Source organism: Thamnophis elegans, chromosome 4, assembly GCF_009769535.1.
Source record: "Thamnophis elegans isolate rThaEle1 chromosome 4, rThaEle1.pri, whole genome shotgun sequence".
Lineage (NCBI taxonomy): Eukaryota > Metazoa > Chordata > Lepidosauria > Squamata > Colubridae > Thamnophis > Thamnophis elegans.
Genome location: NC_045544.1, coordinates 93114858 through 93137277, shown reverse-complemented (window position 1 = coordinate 93137277; position 22420 = coordinate 93114858). Strand labels below are relative to the sequence as shown.

Below are 22420 nucleotides of genomic sequence, written 5' to 3'. Positions count from 1 at the left end.
ATATTACAGTATTTATTTATTGTATCTATATAGTACCAAACGTTTTTGCATTTTAGGGGGGAAATATAATTGCTTAACCAACCCAATTTATCTCACAAAAGAATCTTGCAGATGTCCATTTTGGTGTATGGATTTGAACTGCTACCCAAAATCTTTTGTGACCCTTGAACCAACAGAAGCAGATAGCACTCCTTATAGTATATAATATTTAGCTACATCTAAAATATAGTGCACTATATCTATATGTAAATATGTATGTCTATGTCTATATATATACAACAGTGATAAGTTTCTATAATGGTAAGAATAGTTGAATCTGAACCTGACAATATCAAAGAACTACAGCTTACTAACTCATGTCTTTGTTGTAAAGTGATTCATTTTCCACCCACAAAGATAGCAAGCAAAAGAGAAAATTTGAGTTATAGTTATGAAAACAAACCATATTAAAAATTAACCACCAAATCAACTAAGCAATTTAGGGCTTACCTGCAAGTAAACGGGAAACAGGAAGATGAATGCTAACTTTTTCCTGAGAAACACAGTATCTAATAGTTTCAACTGAATGTCCACACATGCTGAGTTCAATTGGCTGTTCTCCTTCAGTAAAACCACAGTGGCATTGCATCAAAACGGTCAAAGATTTCTTATAGGCTTCAATAAGCACTTTTTCCTATAAAGATTAAAGGTAATTATATTTACAGATAACACAGCTCTTAAAATTGTACCAAAATGATCATACATTTGTAATCAAGATAAACAAGTGAAAAATTGCATCAAGGTAAAATTTATCTAACCTATTTAAAGTGAATTTGCCAATGCTGTATCACAGTAGGCAGCAGTAGGTATACAATTCCATCTTACAAAGAAAACTTTAGTAGCAGAAACACGAACATAGGAAGTGCATTTAAGACTCTAAATTCTGATCTTATTTATCTACAAATAGAGGGAAAAAAGTACCGGTGAGAGAAAGTTTTCTATTCTAGCCTCTAGGTCCTGCTTTGCAATGGGAGTTGTGGTATTTTTAGTACTTTCTTCTAGGATATTTTATCATTTCACTCTAGAGCAGACTTCTAGAGAGTAGAGAAGATGGGCTTGACAAAGAGAGCTCACTAGACTTCTCCATCCCAATTAAGTGAGTCCTCATTAATACAATTCATTTTCTGAATTGCACTCTACCTTTTCTTATACATTATACCAGTAAATCTTGTGGTTCTTCATATGTGCTATCCAGAGGTGGGTTCCTACCGGTTCGGCCCAATTCAGTCAAACAGGTAGTGGTACAGCGGCATGGGTTGCTGGAACCGGTAGAGACCCAGGCCTGCGACACCTCTGAACTGGTTCTCATCTTGTTTTTAAGTTCTGCGCATGTGCAGAACAATTATAATTGAACTGTGCATGTGCACAAAGCGCACAAATGAGCAAACTGGTAGCAAAGGCGGCCAAATCCACCCCTGGTATGACCACCATTCCATGTATGGCTATATAAACAAGAGTAGAAGACTGAAGTATAAGACTGAAGTATATGGAGTATCTCTTTCTAATAAAAATCTAGTGATTATTAATTTTAGCTCTTTTCTTCACATACTGTGATTTCCTGCCATGCCTGAAGCTATCAAAACTATTCTCGTTTCTTTAAAAAAAATGCATCCAGCCATAGTCACATTCAGGATACCATTTTAAAAGGTAGACAAAAAAGTAAAACTGGAATATTTATCAAACTACTTCACATTGTATCAAATACTCAAATACTAAGATTTACCTCAGCCACATATATATTTATAAATAAATTATCTACAGAATCAGCTACAATAGTATAAATATTCAATCCATTCTGTACATCTCTGAGTAAATAGATACATTAGTGCCTCTGTGCTAATGGCGGTTTTTTTAACTGCCTAAGTTTTCAATTAGTAAAATAGAGGGAATTTCCCCTTAAGTGTATTACCTGTTCTAAAGAACTTCTAAATTATCCAAAGAAAATTAGAGAGGGAGCACAAAACTGCAGCTATAAATAGATATAACTCACAATAACTTTGCATCACTAATCTCATACTAATGAGCACCCCCTTTTATTCTGAAATACACCCTAGCCCAGATCTGAAGATTGTATGTTAATTTATTTTACTCTAATGTTTCCTACTTAAAATTCATGGGCATTTGAGTTTCCATTTTAAACAACACAATCTTACTGATACAAATCATATAAAGAAATCTTGAGGGTTCTTTACAGCCCTCAAATATATTTGAAAAATGTTAACAACTTACATCTAAAGCACACCAATCTTGCATCATTGAGATAACATGTGTTAATTTCATCTGCAGTGTGAATGCAGCTTCCCACTCTGGTTCCATTTCAATATGCTGTCCTACTTGGCGGGTTATTGGATCCATACCCTTCAGACACAGATGAGAACAACAAAGAAGTATTAATGTTAAGACCCAACAAGTCTTTGCCTAGTGACTGTATATAGCCAAGATAGAAAAATGGCTGCCTATAGTTTGCTCATGCTAATTTCATTTGTGATGGAAGAACTAGACAAACCTGCAATGATGAAAAATTATATCCATTACAATTCTGGTTTACCACCCCCTAGCTACTAGCATCTGACTTCATAAAGTCCAACAATCCTTCACAAGAAAATCTTGTGATTTTCTTGTCTAGAGAGGACTGTAGAAAAATTAGCTTTACTGAAACTCTATTCTATCACCAAGAACAAGGAAATCTAATAAAAAAGGTGTTGGAAATGTAACAATTATATGAAAAACAATTTTCACTATCTCATTTGTAATCATGCAATTAATATGATACAATTTTTGTACATTACTTACTTGCATACACCTCAGCAATTCCAAGAAGACATCAAAGCCATCTAGAAATTTTTGCCTCAGTTGATCTGACCACTCAATTGGCTTGCTTATCAACACATACCTACGTACAGCAGAAATAAATTTGCAGGCTGATTTTTGTATTTAGCTAAAAATATGTTTGTGTGATTTTTAAAAACAAACTTACTTTAAATCCAGAATCAGGCTTTGGACTCGTCGGAATTTGAATGCCTGTATTGCAGTATACCGTTCAAACTGAAATCTCCCCTGTAGATCTCTATGTCGTAAATGATCCATAAATGTTGAGATTATAGTAGTCAGGAGATTCTCTTCTACAATTAACATTCTTGCCTATAGCAAAAGTACATTTTAAAGTGTGTTTTAATCAGAAGCTGCAGAAACAATTATTTGTACATCAAATGCAGTTCTTTTCAGCACCAAACGGCAAATAGTTCCTAAATGGGGAAACCAGCAGAATCATCATATTTCAAGGAAGGATTGGCTAAATTATTAGAAACCCATGCCTCTAAAAATTTTACTTTTAAATAAAGATACCATTATTCTGAAACTTTGCATCATAGTTAAAATTATCGATTAAGAATGAACATCTGCTGGTTAAGTACTCTAATCTGATGAACAGTGGTCACATTCATTTTTTAGAACTGCTTATACCATGAACAACATACAAATTTGCTGAAGCTATGTCGCATTGAAATTATCTCAACAGTGCACATTCTTACAACATGCGCTGTTGAGATAATTTCAGAGGATCCACCCTTATTTCTCCAAAATATGAATCAAGTTGCAAGGCAGCTTTCTACTAATGAATTCCATCCCTAGCCAATGGAGGTACAAAAAGTATCTCAGGCAGATATTAAGCCTCCACTTTGACACATCCATCTCCTTAGATAAATGGATTCACTGCTGAACAGCTTTTACATTAGTGGAGTAAACAGTAGAGCAGTCAAGCAGAATTTACTTCTAGGTAACTTCAAATTACTATTTGTGCCCTATAATCTAAGACAGGGTATGCACTTCCTTTAATCAAAGGCTGTTCTTGGTTTTGTATAGTACAATAGTTCCCAAATGTTCCCCTTTCTTAAAAATGATTCAGGACCCCTAATGACTTTTGTTTATGTGGATTAAAACTATCAATATTTACCATATTATAAATTAAAAATATTTTTATTTGACTTCACAAATCCCCTGACGTGAGACCCTCCCTCCCTCAAGAAATCACACTTTGAGACTCAATGGTATAGCAAATCAAAGATAACACTCTAAATGTGGAATGGCTGTAGGTTCTAATTGCAAGTTTTATTTATTTAATTTTGATAACTTTAAAAAAATATTATTACATTACTAATATTGTAATAAAAATAATTTCCCTTCCTCCAATCACAGTATTGATTTGTTTTTAAATAAATGGAAGATAAAGAGAAGCAGTAGAGAAAAATGTGAGAATAACAGATTGGAAAAACCTTGAAAGGGGGGAGGAATGGAGGTTGGGTAACCCCTACAAGGCATTACCAGTTTGATATAGTGGAAAGTATTTATAGCTCCAATGGATTAGAGGTAGAGAAAGTGATCTTAGTAGAGTTATCTTTTATTGGTAAGGTCAAAGGGAAAAGGACAATTCTTTGATTAAGTCCATAATTGAGGTAGATACATGTGTTCTGAAGATATGAGTGAAGCTAATAAATTTAGGAGATGGAATTGGAAAATCAAATTCAGAAGGTGTCAGGTGAAACCCATTATGAAGTAAAAAAAGATTTTAGACTCTAGATTGTATGGAGGTCGATTGCAATATTTAGTTCATTGGAAAGGGTACCCTTTGTCTGAAGCTACCTGTATGAAGAGTTGGGATGTAAAAGCAGATAGACTAGTAAAACAATTCCATGATAAACACCCTGATAAGCTAAAGGATACCCTGGGGAGGGGGAGATGCTTAGGATGTCGCTGTTAACCCCGTATTAATCTTGTTACAGGACATGATCTTCTGATGAGAGGGGGCAGCCTGTTAGGCCTGGAAGCTATCTTTTGCATTGGGCCTTCCGGCCTGCCACATTTATTGCTGTGGGAAAGTGGGAGGGGGGATTATATGGAGTATGGGAGATATATAGTCAAAATAACATTCCTTTCTCAGAGAGTCTGAGAGTGTCAAGAACATCTTGCTCTGCACCTGGAATGTTGTGACTAGAAGGCATCTCCAGTTGGGATGATGACTGATTAGGCCATGTAATGGACATGTGGGTGCTGGGCAGGGACTTGGACTTTCATTTGGATGGGGAAAACCTGGAGCCTTTCAGATTCAGGTTTTCCCGGATGTGCCAATATGACATCTCTAATAAAATTGAACTTTGAGGAACTTCAAGCCTCGAAGTCTTCTTTCGTTGGGGGTGTTCCTTGGAACCGTGACAGAAGGTTTGATTGAGAGAGGAATTCCTCACATTACAAATTTATTTATACCACAGATGTGAGAAGCACATACTAAATAAAACTCAAAATCATCAAATTGGAAATGAAACACACTAAATTTGATGTTTTAGTAATAAATAAAATGTGTGTGGGGGTGCAGAATGTTTATGATTATCCGGCAATATTGATCATATGAGCACTTATTAAGGAACAAAGTGGCAATGAAATTAAAATGGAAATGGTTAAAACTCACTAGAATTTAAGAAATAAAAGGATTGTATCTATAAAAAATATGAAGGAAATGCAGTGAGGAAGTTGGACTGTACAAAGTTGGGTAATGAAGTTGGGCACAAAATATGGAGAGAAAGATAAAAGTAAACATAAAACATGGTGAACAATCAGAAAAATGTATCATCATGTGAGCTGGGGGCAGAGAAGAGATTCAGAAGTTTTAGTATTCTGTATGTACCTACATGACCCATTTATTGGACTCCTATTTTGGAGTTAAAGATGATACCTTATTCTGTGCATCTGGTTTTGTTCCTAAGGCAGGACCAGAATTCATAACCTCTTAGTTTCTACTTTAGTGCCTTAGCCACTACCACCACATACTGGTTCTTTTTTTTTCAATCTACAGATTATAATTTTGTTACAGGTAGGCTCTGTCTTCTTTAATCATAAAATTATATAAGAATCAATATTTGGGATTCCAAACATAATAATACATTATATCTGTATTAGATTTAAGTGACCTTCAGAGCAAACAGAAGGTTTCATTCAACATTTAAATACTTACAAGAGAAGGTACTGTGAATATCTGCACCGAGAGGTCAGCAATTGAATACTCTCTGTCGTGGTCATCTTTCACATAATCATTCTGCAATCGCTCATAATTCTATTAAGAAGAAGGCAAAAAGGCAAAAAGTGCCAACTATCAGTTTTAAAAAAAAGATAGCACTACTCACCAGAGTAGGTACAGTGAAGAGCTGAACAGAGAGAGCAGTCACCGACACTGGCCGCTCGTGATCATCCTCCATAAAATCTCTCTGCAACTGCCGATAATTCTAAACAACAAGGGGAAATTCACCTCTAATCTGCACTGTTTTGTCTAAGTTTCATATTTGTGATGGAAAACTGTGTCCTAAAACTGACAACCCTTTTATATCTCGAATTACTAAACTATGGCTAAGGGGACACCTCTTAATTAAATACAAATACCAAATGTATCCATTGTTATAGGAAATACTTCTAGATTCAATCAATATTTAAAGTAAATTGATGGAGTTGTGCAATATATATAGAAATCCTTTTTACAATATATAACTAGAATACTTACTAGTTAATTGAAAATTATTAGTTCAATTCAATTCAATACTACTTAAATAACATGGTATTTATTAAGATAAATCGCATAATAATTCAATCAACTAATGAAGTGCCACCTTTTTACATTGCATATCAAAAATGCCTCATCAAAATTGAATCTTCATTTATTCTACTAAATTAGGGGTATTCTATATCTTAGGAGGCAAGATATTCTAAAGGGAGAGATAGCTACTGAGAAGAACCACCATTTACTTCATCTGGGATAGTGAACCTTCAGAGACCACAAGGGTGACCTCAAACTAGTTTATAGTTTCATAGTTTATTGACATTTATAGGTCGCCCTTTTCCCTGAGGGGACTCAGGGCGGCTTACAATTAATAGGGAGGGAGTGCAAGACAGAACACAAGAAAAAAAGAAAAATGTGAATAAAAAAATAAACCAGTAAAACACAACATTCATTCAGCATTCGGGTGGGGCGAGGTTAGGGTCTTATCCCCAGGCCTGACGGGATAGCCAGATCTTGAGGGCTGTGCGGAAGGTCTGGACGGTGGTGAGGGTGCGAATCTCCACGGGGAGATCGTTCCAAAGCGTCGGAGCTGCAACTGAGAAGGCTCTCCTCCGCGTAGTCGCCAGTCGGCACTGACTGGCGGATGGAATTCGGAGGAGGCCTACTCTATGCGATCTGATGGGACGCAGGGAGGTAATTGGCAGAAGGTGGTCTCTCAAACTAAATGAGAAAACTATTCTATACACATTTGGGGGTAGAGTACTTTGAATCTGCTCTAGAGTCATATTTGTAATCATTGCAGTAATCACAACAGAGATGTAACACTAATTTATTTGTTACTTCTAGTTAGTGGATTGCTTCATTTGGAACTTGTGGAAAATTACAAGTCATTGTTGCAAGGGTGTCCTGATTCTAAAAGGCCCACAGCTGGCTTTTGCCTGCTGCTATAGCAGGTGCTGTAAGTCTTAAGGGACTCTCAAATCATGGATGATTTTCTATAGGGGGAGTGCAACTTCACCCAGAATCAAAGTTGGAACCGGAACCAAGCCATATCAATAATATTATAAAGAATTTACAATTGAAAATTACTCACTCTGGCAAACCGGAAAGCAAACAGTTTCTTGTATTTCAAATCCATAAGTAGGCTACTCATGAATAACTGATGATACACACTTCTAGCTCCTGGGGGCGAAGAAGGGAAGTGCCAGGGGGAAAAATACATTTTAAATATCAACTTACATGAGAACAGTGTATTAGAAAATAATAGTAAATCCTAAATAACACTAAATATTTACAAATTCTAAGACAAAAGATGCTGTTTTATCAGAGTGAACTTCAAACTATGCTCCCAAACCCTGATCAGAAACAAATCAACACTGTAAAGTTAGTTCTACTAATTATAAGAGGATTGCAGTATAATCTATGCATGTTTATTAGGGAACAGGTATTGAAACTGTTAATAGAAATCTTGTGAAGAGAATGCTTAAAAATAGCCTGATAGTTGGCAAGTAGCAAAAACACATATTCTTTGCTCATGCAGGAAAATGGCCAAAGAAGCAAGCACTGCATAACAGGCTACGTAAAATGTAACAATACTTTGCGATATATACATTTTTAAAAAAGAAAAAATAATTCACCTTTCCAAAGTTTAGAATCAGAAAGCATCAATTTATCAACAAGGGAAGAATTTTCTCCTTCTGGTCCTTCTTGTAAACCAACTTGGCACAATATTCTGCGAAGACCATCTAATTAAAAAGGAGAGAAGAGTCAAAAGGGGGTATTGGTCTGCTTCCATAATCAAGTTTCACAAACATTTAATTCTGTTATACTTATGACTTAATCACTAATATTTAGAATCTTAGCACTGGAAGTATTTACATTGCCTATTTAAATTAAAACTATCAATATATAATAGTAATTACACGTCTTCAAGTTTCTAAGAGTTTAAAAAAGCATAGCAAAGGCTTCCATCTCAAAAGTAGAAAATGGGGCTTGCAACAGAATTTTCAAAGTGAAATACTACTAAATTTGTTTTTAGATTACAAGGCTGAAATGGAGAGATCAGCTGCCTTCCGACTGCTGTTGAACTATTTGCTGACTTCCCTTATATGTCAAATAGCAAAAAAGGGACAGAGTTTCTCCACACATAATATAAACAATAGAAGTCAAGTCAACTATTTCTGATTTGGTATGAATGAGGCACAATTGTGCCTTTAACATTTTCCTTCTGCAAGATGATTTTGAACACCAAATAGTCAAGAAAGAATACCCTCCACAATAAAATTTCAATGCAAAATATTATTGCAGCTTCTTTTAGAAAAATAATGTTAAGAAATCCAATTATATACTTCCAATTTAAAGTATTTTCGCTTCTATAATTTTGAGTAAAAAAATCTGTAATTAATTAGAACATTTTGTTTATATTTATCCTTATTTTTCAGTATTCAGAAAATATTTTCAAGTTTTTCATTCATATACATTTTACCTCAGATCTTTTTTTAAGATCATATTTTAACTGCAGTACCTGAATATCCGATAATGTTACTCAGCCAAGTGAGAAGTTTCAGACCAAAGCTTTGATGGGCAACAATAGATGAACGCATAACTTGAACCTTTAATGGCCGAGTCTGGCGAGTAGTACTTCTCTTAAGATGAGTAAAGAAGAAGGGAGCAAAAGTCAAATGTTTCATTAAAACAAAGCCTTGTCTAAAATGTATTCACTTAAACATTAAAAAACTTAAGGAAAATATTATTTGCAAGGTGTAATTTTTAATACAAGATGCCAGCAATTTTAATTCAGTAAGTTCTTTTGAATTGAATTATCTTACAAACTGATAAAACAATAGCATCATATGTCAATTTAATTTCTTATATCATTTTATTCCAATATACTTAATTAGAAAAGGACCAATCAAACATATTTCATTCCTGTTTGCCTGTATAGTCTTTGTCTTTCCAATATTGAATAATTATTTTCTTCTTTGCAACTTTAAACATGCATAGGCTACAATTGTGAGATGGTAATACTGAAGCAATACTTCATTATTAAGTAAGGAAAGTTAAATCATGTAACTTACCACTATCACAGATTTAGCTTGGTCACAATACTGAAAATCTCCATAGCGAACTGATCTGCGTCCCTATTAAACAATCACATGGCAATTAACAATTCATTCCAAGATAATTCAAAATTTATAATAGATATTAGTTGACCTAAGTTCAGAATCTTTCTTGCAAACTATCATTAAAGACTCTTAATAATTACACATCATTTTTCACACAAGTCTTCTATGCAAGAGAAAGAAGGTAATCCAGAAAGGTAAAGCATTACTATGGAGAGAAAAAGCTTCAGCACCAACTATTTAATTCTACATCAATTTTCAACTTCCATATAATCTCTAAAAATGACATGAAATTGACACTGCCTGGCAGAAGTTGACTGGGAAGCTTGCAGTCTGTGCTCATGTGAACCCAGGTCATTGGAACTATTGTATAAATTTATGCCAGTTGCCAAGTGCCCAAATCAGATCACATGACTGTGGGGATGCTGCAATGATGCAAAACTTTCTCTGACTGGGAAAGCACCCAGTAAAACTCCTCCAGGTTGTACAGTATATTCTGTACTGTACAAGAGACAGGGTGAGACTCTGCATTGTTTAATTTTTTTATTAATGGGACATTAATAAAAATACTCAAGCACTGAACCATTGTTCTGGAAATTGTAACACTCCCATATTCTTCTAGTTTTCTTTAATCAATACCAAGGAACTTATAACATAAAGATTAATACATTTCTAAGTAAAAACTTAATAAGCTTAAATAAATTACGTACATCTCTATCCACAGTTGTTGCAAATCCAATGGCCTCCTTCTGCGTGCAATTGACTGCTTTTTGAAGTGTATAAATAACTTGCTCATATGTGTGGACTTCATCATTAAAAAGCATACAGTAATAAGTATCATTTTTCTTGCTGTAAAGACAGTATCACAAACCATATATTCAGTCATTTCAATCAGTTAAATTATTTTTGGCATAATTTTTTCCAGTATTTATTGCAATCTCTGTACTGTACAGAAAGTATGCAATAAGAACAAGTACAACTTGTTGATTAAAGACAACAGTTAAAAGCTTTTTATTATTAATTTAATACAGCAATACCAATAAAACACCCATTACAAATTGCATTGGCTTTTTATCTGGACAAATCTATTTGCTATTCATGTGTTTCTGTATTTCATTTACTGTTAGCTGTCTTCAGTGTTCAATCTGAAGAAGAATAAAATACTGACAAAAGTGAAAATGTAGGTTTGAGTAGAGACTAAACTTTCCTACCAACAATAAAGCAGTGCTATGGTTTTCTTCGTCTGGGTTTTTTTTCACTGTTTAGGCTACCCTACAGCCAAGGAAGCTTGGGTGGTCTCCCATCAAATTACTAGCTAATCCCAATTCTGACTTTTAAGCCTAGATAAAGCCAGCCTGATTCTGCTATATGTTGATAGTATAAAATATAATTCTAAATTTGGGAAGACTCAAGAGTAAATTCTTGAAAAACAACAGAGCTGATAAATCCTGGACACTGGCAGGTTAAGGGACTGCTGGTAATTAGGGAGCAATAATAGTAAAGGCATTGAAACAGTGCCAGGTCATGAATATTGCTATCAAATGCAGACTCTAGCTGAAAAGACCTTCTTAGAATTTGATTTGGTTTCCTGTGTGTATGGACAGTCACTCAGGAAATCTTTTATGATGACGTAAGAAGCTGAATTTATAATTCTGAGGTAAGTTCTTTGTGGTACTACTGCCTCAACTGCCATCCATGAAGGCACAACAATTCAAGTCACTTTTTACAAATAACTCCTGTATAATGCATTTTTCTTTTACTATTTAAAAGGACAATCATAATAATGTTTTAGTAAAACTAGGAATCGAATGCTGGAATTTGGTTTCCTACTTACGCCGTTTCTAAACCTGGTGGCAGCTCGTTTTCCTTTTCCCATGTTAATATATCTACAGCATACTGAAACACGCCTGCAAAAATACCATATGCTTTCCTTATCATATCTTCTGGCAAGTGCACAACAGGATCCTAAAATAAAAACAGTGAAAATATTATTATACCAAGAAATTTTCTTCGTTTTTTTCTACCATGATATTGTACAGGAATTATCTTTGGAGACTTATTAATACACAAATGAATTTGAATATTTCATTTCATGGTTTTCTCAATATTTATGTAACATTCACTATGCTTTCTTTATTCCTTTTCTATCTTACAGAATCAAATAAGATATAAAAGGATACAGATATATGTTAATAACAAGATTTAGATAAACAGATAAAAAATAGGTAAGAGAAAGAAAGGAAACACAACTATTACCTTAGGCAAAATTAAACAGCTCTGGTACTATTTTTATGATTCATAATAATCAATGTGTATTTCCAGATGTTTCAGGCTAAACTAACTGGAATTTTTGAAATTAGGATATTTTTTCCCATAGGTATGATAACATAGTGGTGGCATGCTATGTAAGAATCTTACAAACATTTCCCTTGGTCTTTCTCTATCTGCTATTAATTCATGGGTGTCAAACTTGATTGCATCACGTGACGTATCGTGACTTTTTTGCCTTTGCAGAGCTGGGATGGGAGTGGCCTGACCATGACACATCCAGCCCATGGGCCACCAGTTTGACAGGCCTGTGTTAATTGGATACTCTTACCAAGACAGAATTATTATGGATCGTTTCCACAAAAGGAGAATCTGTTGAAATTAAAAATCCAAAAATCAAGAATATCTCCTGGGGATTCAAAGTAAACTTAGACATCTCTGAAGGAGCAGTGACAGAATTGTGGAGATTGATGATCAGACAGGAGTTGCAAAATTTCAAACAAACTCACAGCCTACATAGGCATAATGTTCATCAAGCTTCTTTTGTTAATCCTTTTAGAAATTTGCTTAACTGCTTTTCAACTATTAGAAGTAACCCTTGGATTTACAGGTTTTATAACCCTGGGTGAGTTTACTTCAATCCTTAATGAAAGAAGTTTTAAATACAAGTTTAAAACTTAAACTTGTTTTTTAGAATAAACAATAAAAGGGTTATTCTGGAAAATTGGAATTAGATTTTGAAATTAATTATAAGAATCCTTCCTGTGGAAAAATGCTTTTGTTTTGAATTTTTAAACAAAACGTAACAGGATAGGACTTGGAAAATTGGATACAAAGAGAACTAAAGATTAGTTCTTTGTACTTTTCAATTAAATGAGAAGTCTAGTTAAATTTGACTTACTAATACAGACTGGAAATACTTTAACACTAGACATATTGAAGAATATTTGTGAACCGTGGACTTTAAGAGTAAATCTTAACTTTAAGAGCGTCTACCATGTTAGAGACTGTTTTTAAAATATGCTATAGAAGATGAACAAGTTTTACTGGATTAGGGTGCAACTGAGCAGAACAAGTGGATTCAAAATGATAGGCTACAAGAATGGTACAGAAAAGGATTCTACACTGAGTATATATATTAAACTGGTTGATATATTAATAATTTAAAAAAATATACAAATGGCAAATCAAGAGTGGCCTGGATAGCTTTCCTATATTGGATTTACAAAATAAACTTGTTAAAATTTTGAAGGATTTTACAAAGAAAAAAATGAAAAGAAATCAAGTTCTATGAAATTATTTGAAGAGATTATGGATAAAATTATTAAAAGTAAAAAGGCAGGAATGTAATGTCGATGTATTTGATCAAGGTTAAAATAGGTATTTTCTCTGGTATCCATTACTGGACTTTGTCTGACCCCAGAAATGAAATGATGAGTTTTTATTGATTTGTTTACAGATAAGAGATGGAATATGGGGAAAAGAAATCATTTGTTATATTTTAAGAGAAGGTGATAAGTTACTAAAATTGTTTACATTTATGATAAAGGGGAAAGTCATTTATTTGCATATCTTTTCTTTTACTCTACTATAATCTTATTTTTTTCTTTCCTATTTTCCTTTTTATTTTTTATTTTCTGTACAGTTTTAATTTTTTTCTTTTTAAGTTTGTAAAAGTTTTTTAATTGAAATGTTTAATAAAATTATTATTAAAAAGTCCTCCCAAAAAAACCCCAAAAATCTCTTGAATAAAATTATTTGTCCATACAAGATTGAGCAAGAAAATTCTATGACAAGTAAGCCAAGGTAGTATACTCTAAAATTTTATTCTCTATCTTCTTAATTCCACACAACATCTTAGCATCACGTACTGTAATTTAGATGACACATCTTGTTACCTCATCTTCCTCTGTTTCTGAAGTACTGTGTTCATGCTTCTGGCAGTAAGACCCTTCTTTCCAAGCTTCAGTGTCACCACAGTCACAGAACCCACCTCCACCTGAAGTTGTCATCTAAAGTATTATTTAAAATGTGCAAGAATGGAAAAACACAAATAAACATTGGCTTGGAAATTAATAACTGTTTACAGTTCCTTAGCCCTATCATTCCCTAGGAAAGAATTACAAGATAACTGCTGTGTGGCATTTTAGAATCCAAGCTGGATTCATGGAGCAGAAGTTGAACATTAATGTTATGGGAATGAGGGGGAGGGGATTTTTTTCTACCCATTTTCTTCACAATAACGGTTGTTCTTAACTTGACTTACGACCACAATTGGGGCCAGAATTTCAATTGCTAAGCAAGGCAGTATTCATTCTCACCCAATTTCTAGTTATTTTATTTGCTTAAATTATGAATTATGATACAATAGCTGGACAAATGATTTGTTGGAGGACTGTTTTAGTCACACAGTATCGCAAGTTAAATGCCACTTCTTGAAACACTGTGGCAGCAGTGTCCTCCAGAAAGTTCTGCTGAGTTATTTAAGGGGCCTTCTCAAGTCATCTGTAGATTCCAGAAGACATTTTTTCCACAACTGACAGCAAAGCAAATCAGAAGTGCTCATAGAAATGTCTTCAGTATATGAGCATTATATGCAGATGAGCTTAGAAGGGCTTTGACAGATGTGCAGAATTTAAATCTGAAGTACAAAAGGGGTTTTCAGATCTGGCAGGGGCACCCTCATTAAATCTGTCAGTTACTCTTTAAAAGAATGCCACCTTTCCCATGCCTTGCAAGTAGCAACAGCTTATTTAAAAAGCAGCTTATGGTACAGTAAAGTTGTCATGAAAGATGCTTGCACTCTTCAGACCCAAGTACTATACACTTCTAGTTTTCAAAATGGCCTCAGTGAGTCACAAGTTAAAAAAAAATCACTAAAGTAATAGAAAAACTTACTAACCCTATATCGATGCTCCCTGTGAACACTTCCCAGAAAGCATTCCATGCATAATACACAAGTTGAATCAACTGCACAGTCTCTGATGGAGGAAAAAAGAAAAGGAAATGCACAGAAATACTTCAAATGCTCAAGAAAGTAAATACAATTCAGGCAATTCTATATTCATGGAAATCCTGTTCATTAGCTAAAGGTAACAAAATGGGAGTAAAAGAAAAAAAAATGAGAGGGGATTAGACATACTGAATGTATATTTGCACCAATTATTTTTGTCCTTCAGTCATCCATTTCTAAGAATAAGCAGCAGTACTTTTTAACTACCGTATTTTAAGATGCACCTTTTCCCCCTCTAAAAGAGCGTGGAAATGTTGGTGCATCTTATACACAGAATATAGCTATTTTTGACGACCTGAAGCAGCAGCCCCACAACCCATTTTTGTGAAAAATGAGCAAAAAATCAACCGTTTTTCACAAAAATGGAGGCATTCTCCCTTTCTTCCAGCCCCCACAAGCACTCTGCAGGTTTCAGCAAGGTTGAGGCTGGGACATTTTTTGCAAAAACTGAGGCATTTTCCCTTCCTCCAGTCCCCAGGAGCACTCTGCAGGCTTCAGCAGGGCTGGGGTAATGGGAAATGGCCCCATTTTTGCGAAAAACAGATGAAAACGGGGCGCTTGTGCCTTCCCCCAGCCCTGCTGAAGGCTGCAGAGTGCTCTTGGGTGCTGGGGAGGACAAAAAAGTTTTTTTCTTACTCACCTCTTCAAAAACTTGGTGCGTTTTATACACCATTGCGTCTTATAGTCCAAAAACACGGTATTTATGTCATGAAATTATGAAAAAAGCTGGTAACTTGTGAAATAGACAATACTTAGATAATAACAAATTATTTTAAAAACATAAAACATTATTACAAATTTATGACCAAAACTGAGCCCAACATTTTTATGCTAATTTGAAAGGACAGTTTAAAATAAATGATTAGCAGTTACCTGCAAGAATAAGTAGGTTCTCCAACTTTAAAAACCCGGCCACAAAGATGTGAAGGTTTGTTTGCTTGCTCAAGTTTTTGAAAGCCATAAGTAGGATCTTCACCACAAAGATACCATTCCATTGGGCCCAGAAGAACATGTTGTGCAAGCATATCTTCTCTTTCAGGAGCTGGATTGGGACCCCTGCAGTAAATTTGGGGCACATAATAGGCTAGGTGCTTGTATATTTCTTTAGGAAGATCAGATGCTTGTAGCCAGTTCTTCAAAAAAAAAAAGGTAAAAAATATATAATTAAAATAAGATACAGCTACCCAAAAAATTTAATAATAAAAGCTACTGATGGATTGTAAAACCTTAAACTCAATATTAGAGCTGATTCTAATGTCCGAAATTCACAAGAATATTTTGAACATACTGAAGTGCTCAGTACACCCATAAGTTGATATCACATCACCTATGTACATTCTTGTATTTCAAGAATGTCAAAGAAATTGTGTGTTTACCTTAAATTGTATACATTGCATAAATGTTTAAAAGCAGAAATCTAAAGCAAAAGGAATCCAGACTTGGTTTTTTTATTCTTCCTAAGGATGAGGGGTGGGTGTACGCATGCATGGGGGCTGGGCAGGATGCAAGGGGGCCGCACAAACATTGCATTTTGGGGGTTCAGGTGTGCGCATACACATTCGTTTGCACCTGCGCTTTGGGCACTCAGTCCAGAAAAGGTTAGCCACCACTGGTTGAACAGGGAGCTGGACTAGAAGACCTCCAAGTCCCTTTTCAGCTCATTCATTCTATTCTTTCTATGCTAATAAAATAAAATAGTAAACCTTGCCTATGTTTCTGCTTGTGAGCTACTACAGTGAAATCCAAAAATCCAAAGGGAAACAGGATAAAGCACCAAGTTATAGAATATCATGATAAAGCACAAAATAATGCTACTGTCACTCCTTGATCTTTTAGTAGCATAACATTGCAACTTTTGTATAATTGAGATAATCAAGGATGAATTAAAGTGACCTACATTCATAAAACAACTGCTGATATTTCAATCTATGTACATTTATTACAATCTCATTCTATCTAATTATAGAACATGATTTTCCAATATACTAATTTATGTCTGGTAGTTTATTTTGACTATTTTTTATTTATGTACACAGCTCTCCTCTACTATGTTTTGCTAAATTCAGATTCTCTGAATTTATATAACTCTGAACAAACTGGAACCAAATGCCTCAATAAGTAAATTATGAGATGACCAAGACAGAATTTACCAACTCTTGATTATTTTAAACATATAAATCTTCTTGACTACTTATAGTTTAAAAGACTGATATAAAAATAATATCCCATCACATAGGACAATTCTCAATCTATTTACATATTAACAAATTAAGGGAGGGCAGAATTTTATTTATTTGCCCATACTTTATAGCAATAGAGGTAGATCTTCACTTACAACAGTTCGTTTAGTGACTGTTCAAAGTTACAATGGCACTGAAAAAAGTGACATGATCATTTCTCACACTTACAACCTTTGTATTATCCCCATGATCATGTTAGCAAAATTCAGATGTTTGGCAACTGGTTCCTACTTATGTCTGTTGCTGTGTCCCAAGGCCATGGAATCACCTTTTGCAACTTTTTGACTAGTAAAAACAATGGGGAAGCCAGAGTCACTTAACAACCAGGTTACTAACTTAACAACTGCAGTGATTCACTTAACCACTATGGCAAGATAGGCCGTAAAATGGAGCAAAACTCACTTAACAACACAACCTTTTGGCTCAACTGTGGTCATAAGTCAAGGACTACCTGTATTTAAGAGATGAGTGATCTTGGAGCAATCATCCTTCAATAATGAGCAAACGGTAAATTTGTAATTGGCATTTAACTATCTGATCTGCCCTTTAGAGCTGGTCACAAACAAAGATAAGCCAAATGACCAGCATTGGCACTGTTATAAAAGAAGATTGTGTTCTGGTTATTCAAAACAAAAGAGGTTATTCAATCTGCCACTAGACAGTGTTATGGATATGTGTTACATCAGCATTCCCAAACTGACACTTTCTATATGAATTGGGGCTACAATCCTACAATATAGACATGGGTTATATTCACTGGAATATATCTGGTGAACAGCCAATTTCTAACATTTCCTCAAATGGTTTCAAATAAAAAGTATCACACCATTAAATACTTAACATTTTGAAGCAAATTGAAATAATCTGTCTTTGAAAATGGTAAGTAGGGTGTCATTTATTTTAAAAAATCTAATTAAATTTTAATCTTTAAATTATAATGCTTATTATTTTCTATAACACATGAATATAGCAAATTTGCAGAATCTGTTTACAGAATGATCTATATAATTAATTGTGGAATATAATTAATTATATTAATTAAGTATAAATGTTGTTCAAATAAATCAAATTCTACTGTGGGAAAATGAAAACATGACATAAGACTTGAAGTAGGCTAAATGGAACTCACTTCAAATCATTTTTGGTTCCCGCTCTGTTTCCTAGAGCCACATATACCAAGATCACAAAACAATTATGTTAAAAGATTATTTCTCTTTGTATCCATATTTACTGTCATCAGTTGTACTAATATTATAGGGTGGGGTGTTTTTCGTGGGGGGGAGGGGGAATCTTGACAAGCAACTGTAGTCTGCTGCCACTCCAAAATAAAGCATGCATAAGTGCACCAGTGTGCCTAACGTACCTGTCCTAATGTCCCCATTTATTTGTACCCATTTCCTGTGTTCTTAGTCATGTTTATTCTTATTCCTTGTACATGAATGACAAACTAACTAAATAAATAAATTCTCTGCTTCAATCCTTGTAGGCAACAACCTATGTTTACCAATTCATTGACAGGGCTCATTTCTCAGTCAATTCTTGAACCCAGCAGCACAGTATATTCTAAGTAGAATATACATAGGATAGACTGAGCACTCCCTAGGTTCATCAAATTCTTTTTATTTTTTTGCGCCTCCCTAGCGGAACAATGCTAAGGACTCGAAACCTTCTCCCTCCATCCTCCAAACTTTCCTAACCAATTTTGCCTTCTCATTCTCTTCCCAAAGGGAAGTCACCGCTTCTCTTCCTTTTGATGGTTAGAAATGCATCTCTCATTTCTGCCACCTATCTACTGAATCTCTTTCTCATTGCTGAGCTGTTCACACTTAGAAGCCGCCTGGATCTCACCTCTCCAGGAAAGACTCCCCCACCATCTCCTTCCCTCCACCCGCCTATTTAGAATAAACTAATAGAGTTGGAAGGGACCTTGGAGGTCTTCTAGTCCAACCTCCTGCCTAGGCAGGAAATCCTACATCACTTCAGACAAATGGTTATCCAACATCTTAAAAACTTCCAGTGTTGGAACATTCACAACTTCTGGAGGCAAAGTTATTTCACTGATTAATTGTTCTGACTGTCAGGAAATTTCTCCTCAGTTCTAAGTTGCTTCTCTCCTTGATCAGTTTCCACCCATTGCTTCTTGTCCTGCCCTCAGGTGCTTTGGAGAATAGCTTGACTCTTCTTTGTGGCAGCCCCTGAGATATCGGAACACTGCTATCATGTCTCCCCTAATCCTTCTTTTCATTAAACTAGACATACCCCGTTCCTGCAAACATTCCTCATAGGTTTTAGCCTCCAGTCCCCTAATCATCTTTGTTGCTCTTCTCTGCACTCTTTCTAGAGTCTCCACATTTGTTCTAACCACAGGCCCGAAAGCCCAACTGCTTTCGGCGCTCCTCTACCATCATTTGTCTCAACCCAGAGCCGACGCCACCTGCCTAGCGTCTCCGTCCGGTTTTTTCGCTTCGCCCGCTCCGCATCGCTTGGAGCCCCCCGCGGCAGAGGAAGGTTCCGCCCGCCGTTTTTCTGGAGAGGGGCCTTACCAGAGCAATCTCCTCGGAGGAACATTCCAGCAAGTTTCTGTCGAGGGCCTGCACTTCTGTCTCCATGTCAGACGCCATCTTCTTCTCCCCCCCCCTCCCCTTTCCACCTCCGTCGCCAAGTAAGTGACACCCGGAACCGGCCCTTGCCAGCCCCTCTATAAAGGAGAACCCGTTTCCGTTTAGCTCTCCCACTCCAATCCCGTTCCTACTCAAACGCCCTCCAGCTCGGGGAATCACCCTGTTCCTAGTGTCGCCTCCCTGCCGGAAGGGAATCCATTTTAGGATCGCGCGGGGCACTTCGGGAGATGTAGTTGCTCTGACGAAAAGGGAGGTACACGGCTATTGGAGAAGGCCTGCCAAACTCCGGACAAACCGCGGCTTTTGTGTGCTGACATCTGAACGCTGTCCGGATTTTCGCAGCCCGCGGTTCGGCAGTGCAAGATGAAAGCTGCCCTGTCATTCAGTGAGGTGACGTCTTCCCACTTTCAACCGCTCCAGTATAACAGGGGTCTCCAACCTTGGCCACTTTAAGCCTGGAGGACTCCAACTCCCAGCAAAGCTTGCTGGGAAATTCTGGGAGTTGAAGTCCTCCAGGCTTAAAGTGGCCAAGGTTGGAGACCCCTGCTGTGTAGCCCAGATGTCAAGTTGCCTTATGCAAATAGTGCTGTTCCACCTCACACAGCTCCCACTTCGGAGCGGCTTCCAAAGCTTACTGTCCTCGTTTCTCAAACAGAAGAGTATATTTGAGAATAATAAATGGAAGTGCCTTTGCATATGTCTAAAATGGGAAACTTAAGTTCTGCTACATTTTATTATTTATTTTTATTTATTTTATTTAGTTTGTCAAATATGTAAATGATAACAGGTATAAGTATAAACATAAATATGAACACAGAAAATGGGTACGAATAAATGGAGACAATAGGACAGGGACGATAGGCACGCTGGTGCGCTTATGCATGCCTCTTGGGAATGGGGTGAGGTCAACAATAGGCAGTCTTAGGTTAAAATCATGGGGGTTTGGGGATGTAGCAGGCATTGACCACTCTTGCTGAATATTTTATATCACTAAAATATTACTCAAGAGCATATGGCACTTCTAGTACACATGGCCAATTATTCAGCACCCCCTTTTTCATGATGTTCTATTTCATTACAAGTTGATATACTAGATCTATTTGGAGCTCTTTGCCCCTTAGTCTTTTTCTTCTTTGCCTTCTTGCGTATCACCAATTTTTGCAAACTTATTACATATGAAAATAGCAGTTTGCTATTTTATCCTGTAGAGGGCAGCAGGGTACAAGTATTTTAGGTAGGCACATGCAGAATTACATAAGCATCACATATTGCTGTGTATTATGGCCTACATGATTTACTTTTATGTATCTGTACTAAGGCAGAATATAAATAATGCAATGCTTATATAGGAATGATAGATCTCTAGGAGACTTTATTCATGTACATTTTTTCCTTCCAGGAAATTGCTGAAAGAATCTGTGTAAGATTAAAGGGTATTAAAAAGAACAGTGGCATAGTTGTGAGAGATTTCTACACTGTACCTCAAATATATTTCTAAATTAACTTTCCAAGTTCTCAGAAGTGCAGGATCACCTCAATTTGACTTCAGCTATCATGATTATCTGCTGGAAAGCTGAGTCACCTGTCCAACAGATTTCTCTTTTGCTAGCACTTGCATTTTGTTAAAAGGTTGAAGAAGAAACAAAGAGATCCCCAGTCTGGCCCAACACTGAATAACATTGTGGAATTGACTGATGCAATGACAATGTCAATACCTGTGAAGAAAGCAGCTTGGGGAGAAGGGAAGAGCTGAGCATATATGCCTACCTACCTTGAGTTTCGGGAAGGTAGACTGAGTAAAAGGTATAAATGTATCATGATGTAAAATGATAAAGACTAAACTAGTTGAAGAGAGGTGGAAGATCCTAAAAAAATGAGATAGGAAAAATACAGGCAGGAACAATCCCTTAAAGGCCTTCAGGGCGGTGTAGTAGTTAACACAGGGGTCCTAACCCCCATGCGACATACCACACGGGTTCACAGCGCACCAGAAACATGCATGCAAGCAAAGCCCCATCTGCGCACATGCAAAATCCAGGCAGTACACGAAACCAAGCCCCTCTCCCGGTCCATGGAAAAACCACCTTCCGTGGAACTGGTCCCTGGCACCCAAAAGGGTAGGGGCCACTAAGCTAAGGCATCAGGTTGCAAACTGGGGGACTGTAAATTCTAGTTCCATCTGAGGCACAGAGAGTGATCTTGGGTTACTTAGTCACTTTCTCTCATCCTTAGGAAAGAGGCAATGGCAAATCTCTTCTGAAACACCCTACCAAGAAAACTGTAGGGACACGTCCTAGCACTTTCTGAGAATGAGGGAAGATTAAATGGAAGGGGAAAAAATGAACAAAGGGCCAGTTTGATATAATGATTAAAGGCATTAAGATAGAAACTAGACGACTATAAATTTTAATCCTGCCTTAGGCACAAAATGCAGCATTTGGAAGAATGAAAAAGCTTCCAAAACTCTTGCCATGATAACTGTGTAGACTTCTCCAGGCAGTAGTCAGGAGTCAAGATTGACTTGAAGGCACAATGTCTGTCCATCTGTCTGCTTGCCTATGAATGAACAAAAAGCT

General features: G+C 36.1%; 1 protein-coding gene across 2 annotated transcripts in view; it reads right to left on the bottom strand.

The window, feature by feature from the left end:
- Window positions 1-20072, bottom strand: part of UBR2 (ubiquitin protein ligase E3 component n-recognin 2) — a 64659-nt gene extending 44587 nt beyond the window's left edge. The window contains exons 1-15 of one of the 2 annotated variants that reach the window (XM_032215270.1): window positions 19767-20072; window positions 15857-16116; window positions 14873-14951; window positions 13869-13982; window positions 11537-11667; window positions 10413-10551; window positions 9658-9720; window positions 9105-9225; window positions 8218-8325; window positions 7674-7762; window positions 6213-6311; window positions 3017-3180; window positions 2833-2932; window positions 2269-2397; window positions 490-673 (exon numbers count right to left, since the gene is read on the bottom strand). In XM_032215270.1, coding sequence (XP_032071161.1) covers window positions 490-673; window positions 2269-2397; window positions 2833-2932; window positions 3017-3180; window positions 6213-6311; window positions 7674-7762; window positions 8218-8325; window positions 9105-9225; window positions 9658-9720; window positions 10413-10551; window positions 11537-11667; window positions 13869-13982; window positions 14873-14951; window positions 15857-16116; window positions 19767-19844 — 1858 coding nt within the window. In that variant the 5' untranslated portion in view covers window positions 19845-20072. Of the gene's footprint in view, window positions 1-489; window positions 674-2268; window positions 2398-2832; window positions 2933-3016; window positions 3181-6043; window positions 6143-6212; window positions 6312-7673; window positions 7763-8217; window positions 8326-9104; window positions 9226-9657; window positions 9721-10412; window positions 10552-11536; window positions 11668-13868; window positions 13983-14872; window positions 14952-15856; window positions 16117-19766 lie in introns of both variants that reach the window. The other variant, XM_032215269.1, reaches the window with a different exon arrangement.
- Between the last annotated feature and the right edge of the window lie 2348 nt (window positions 20073-22420).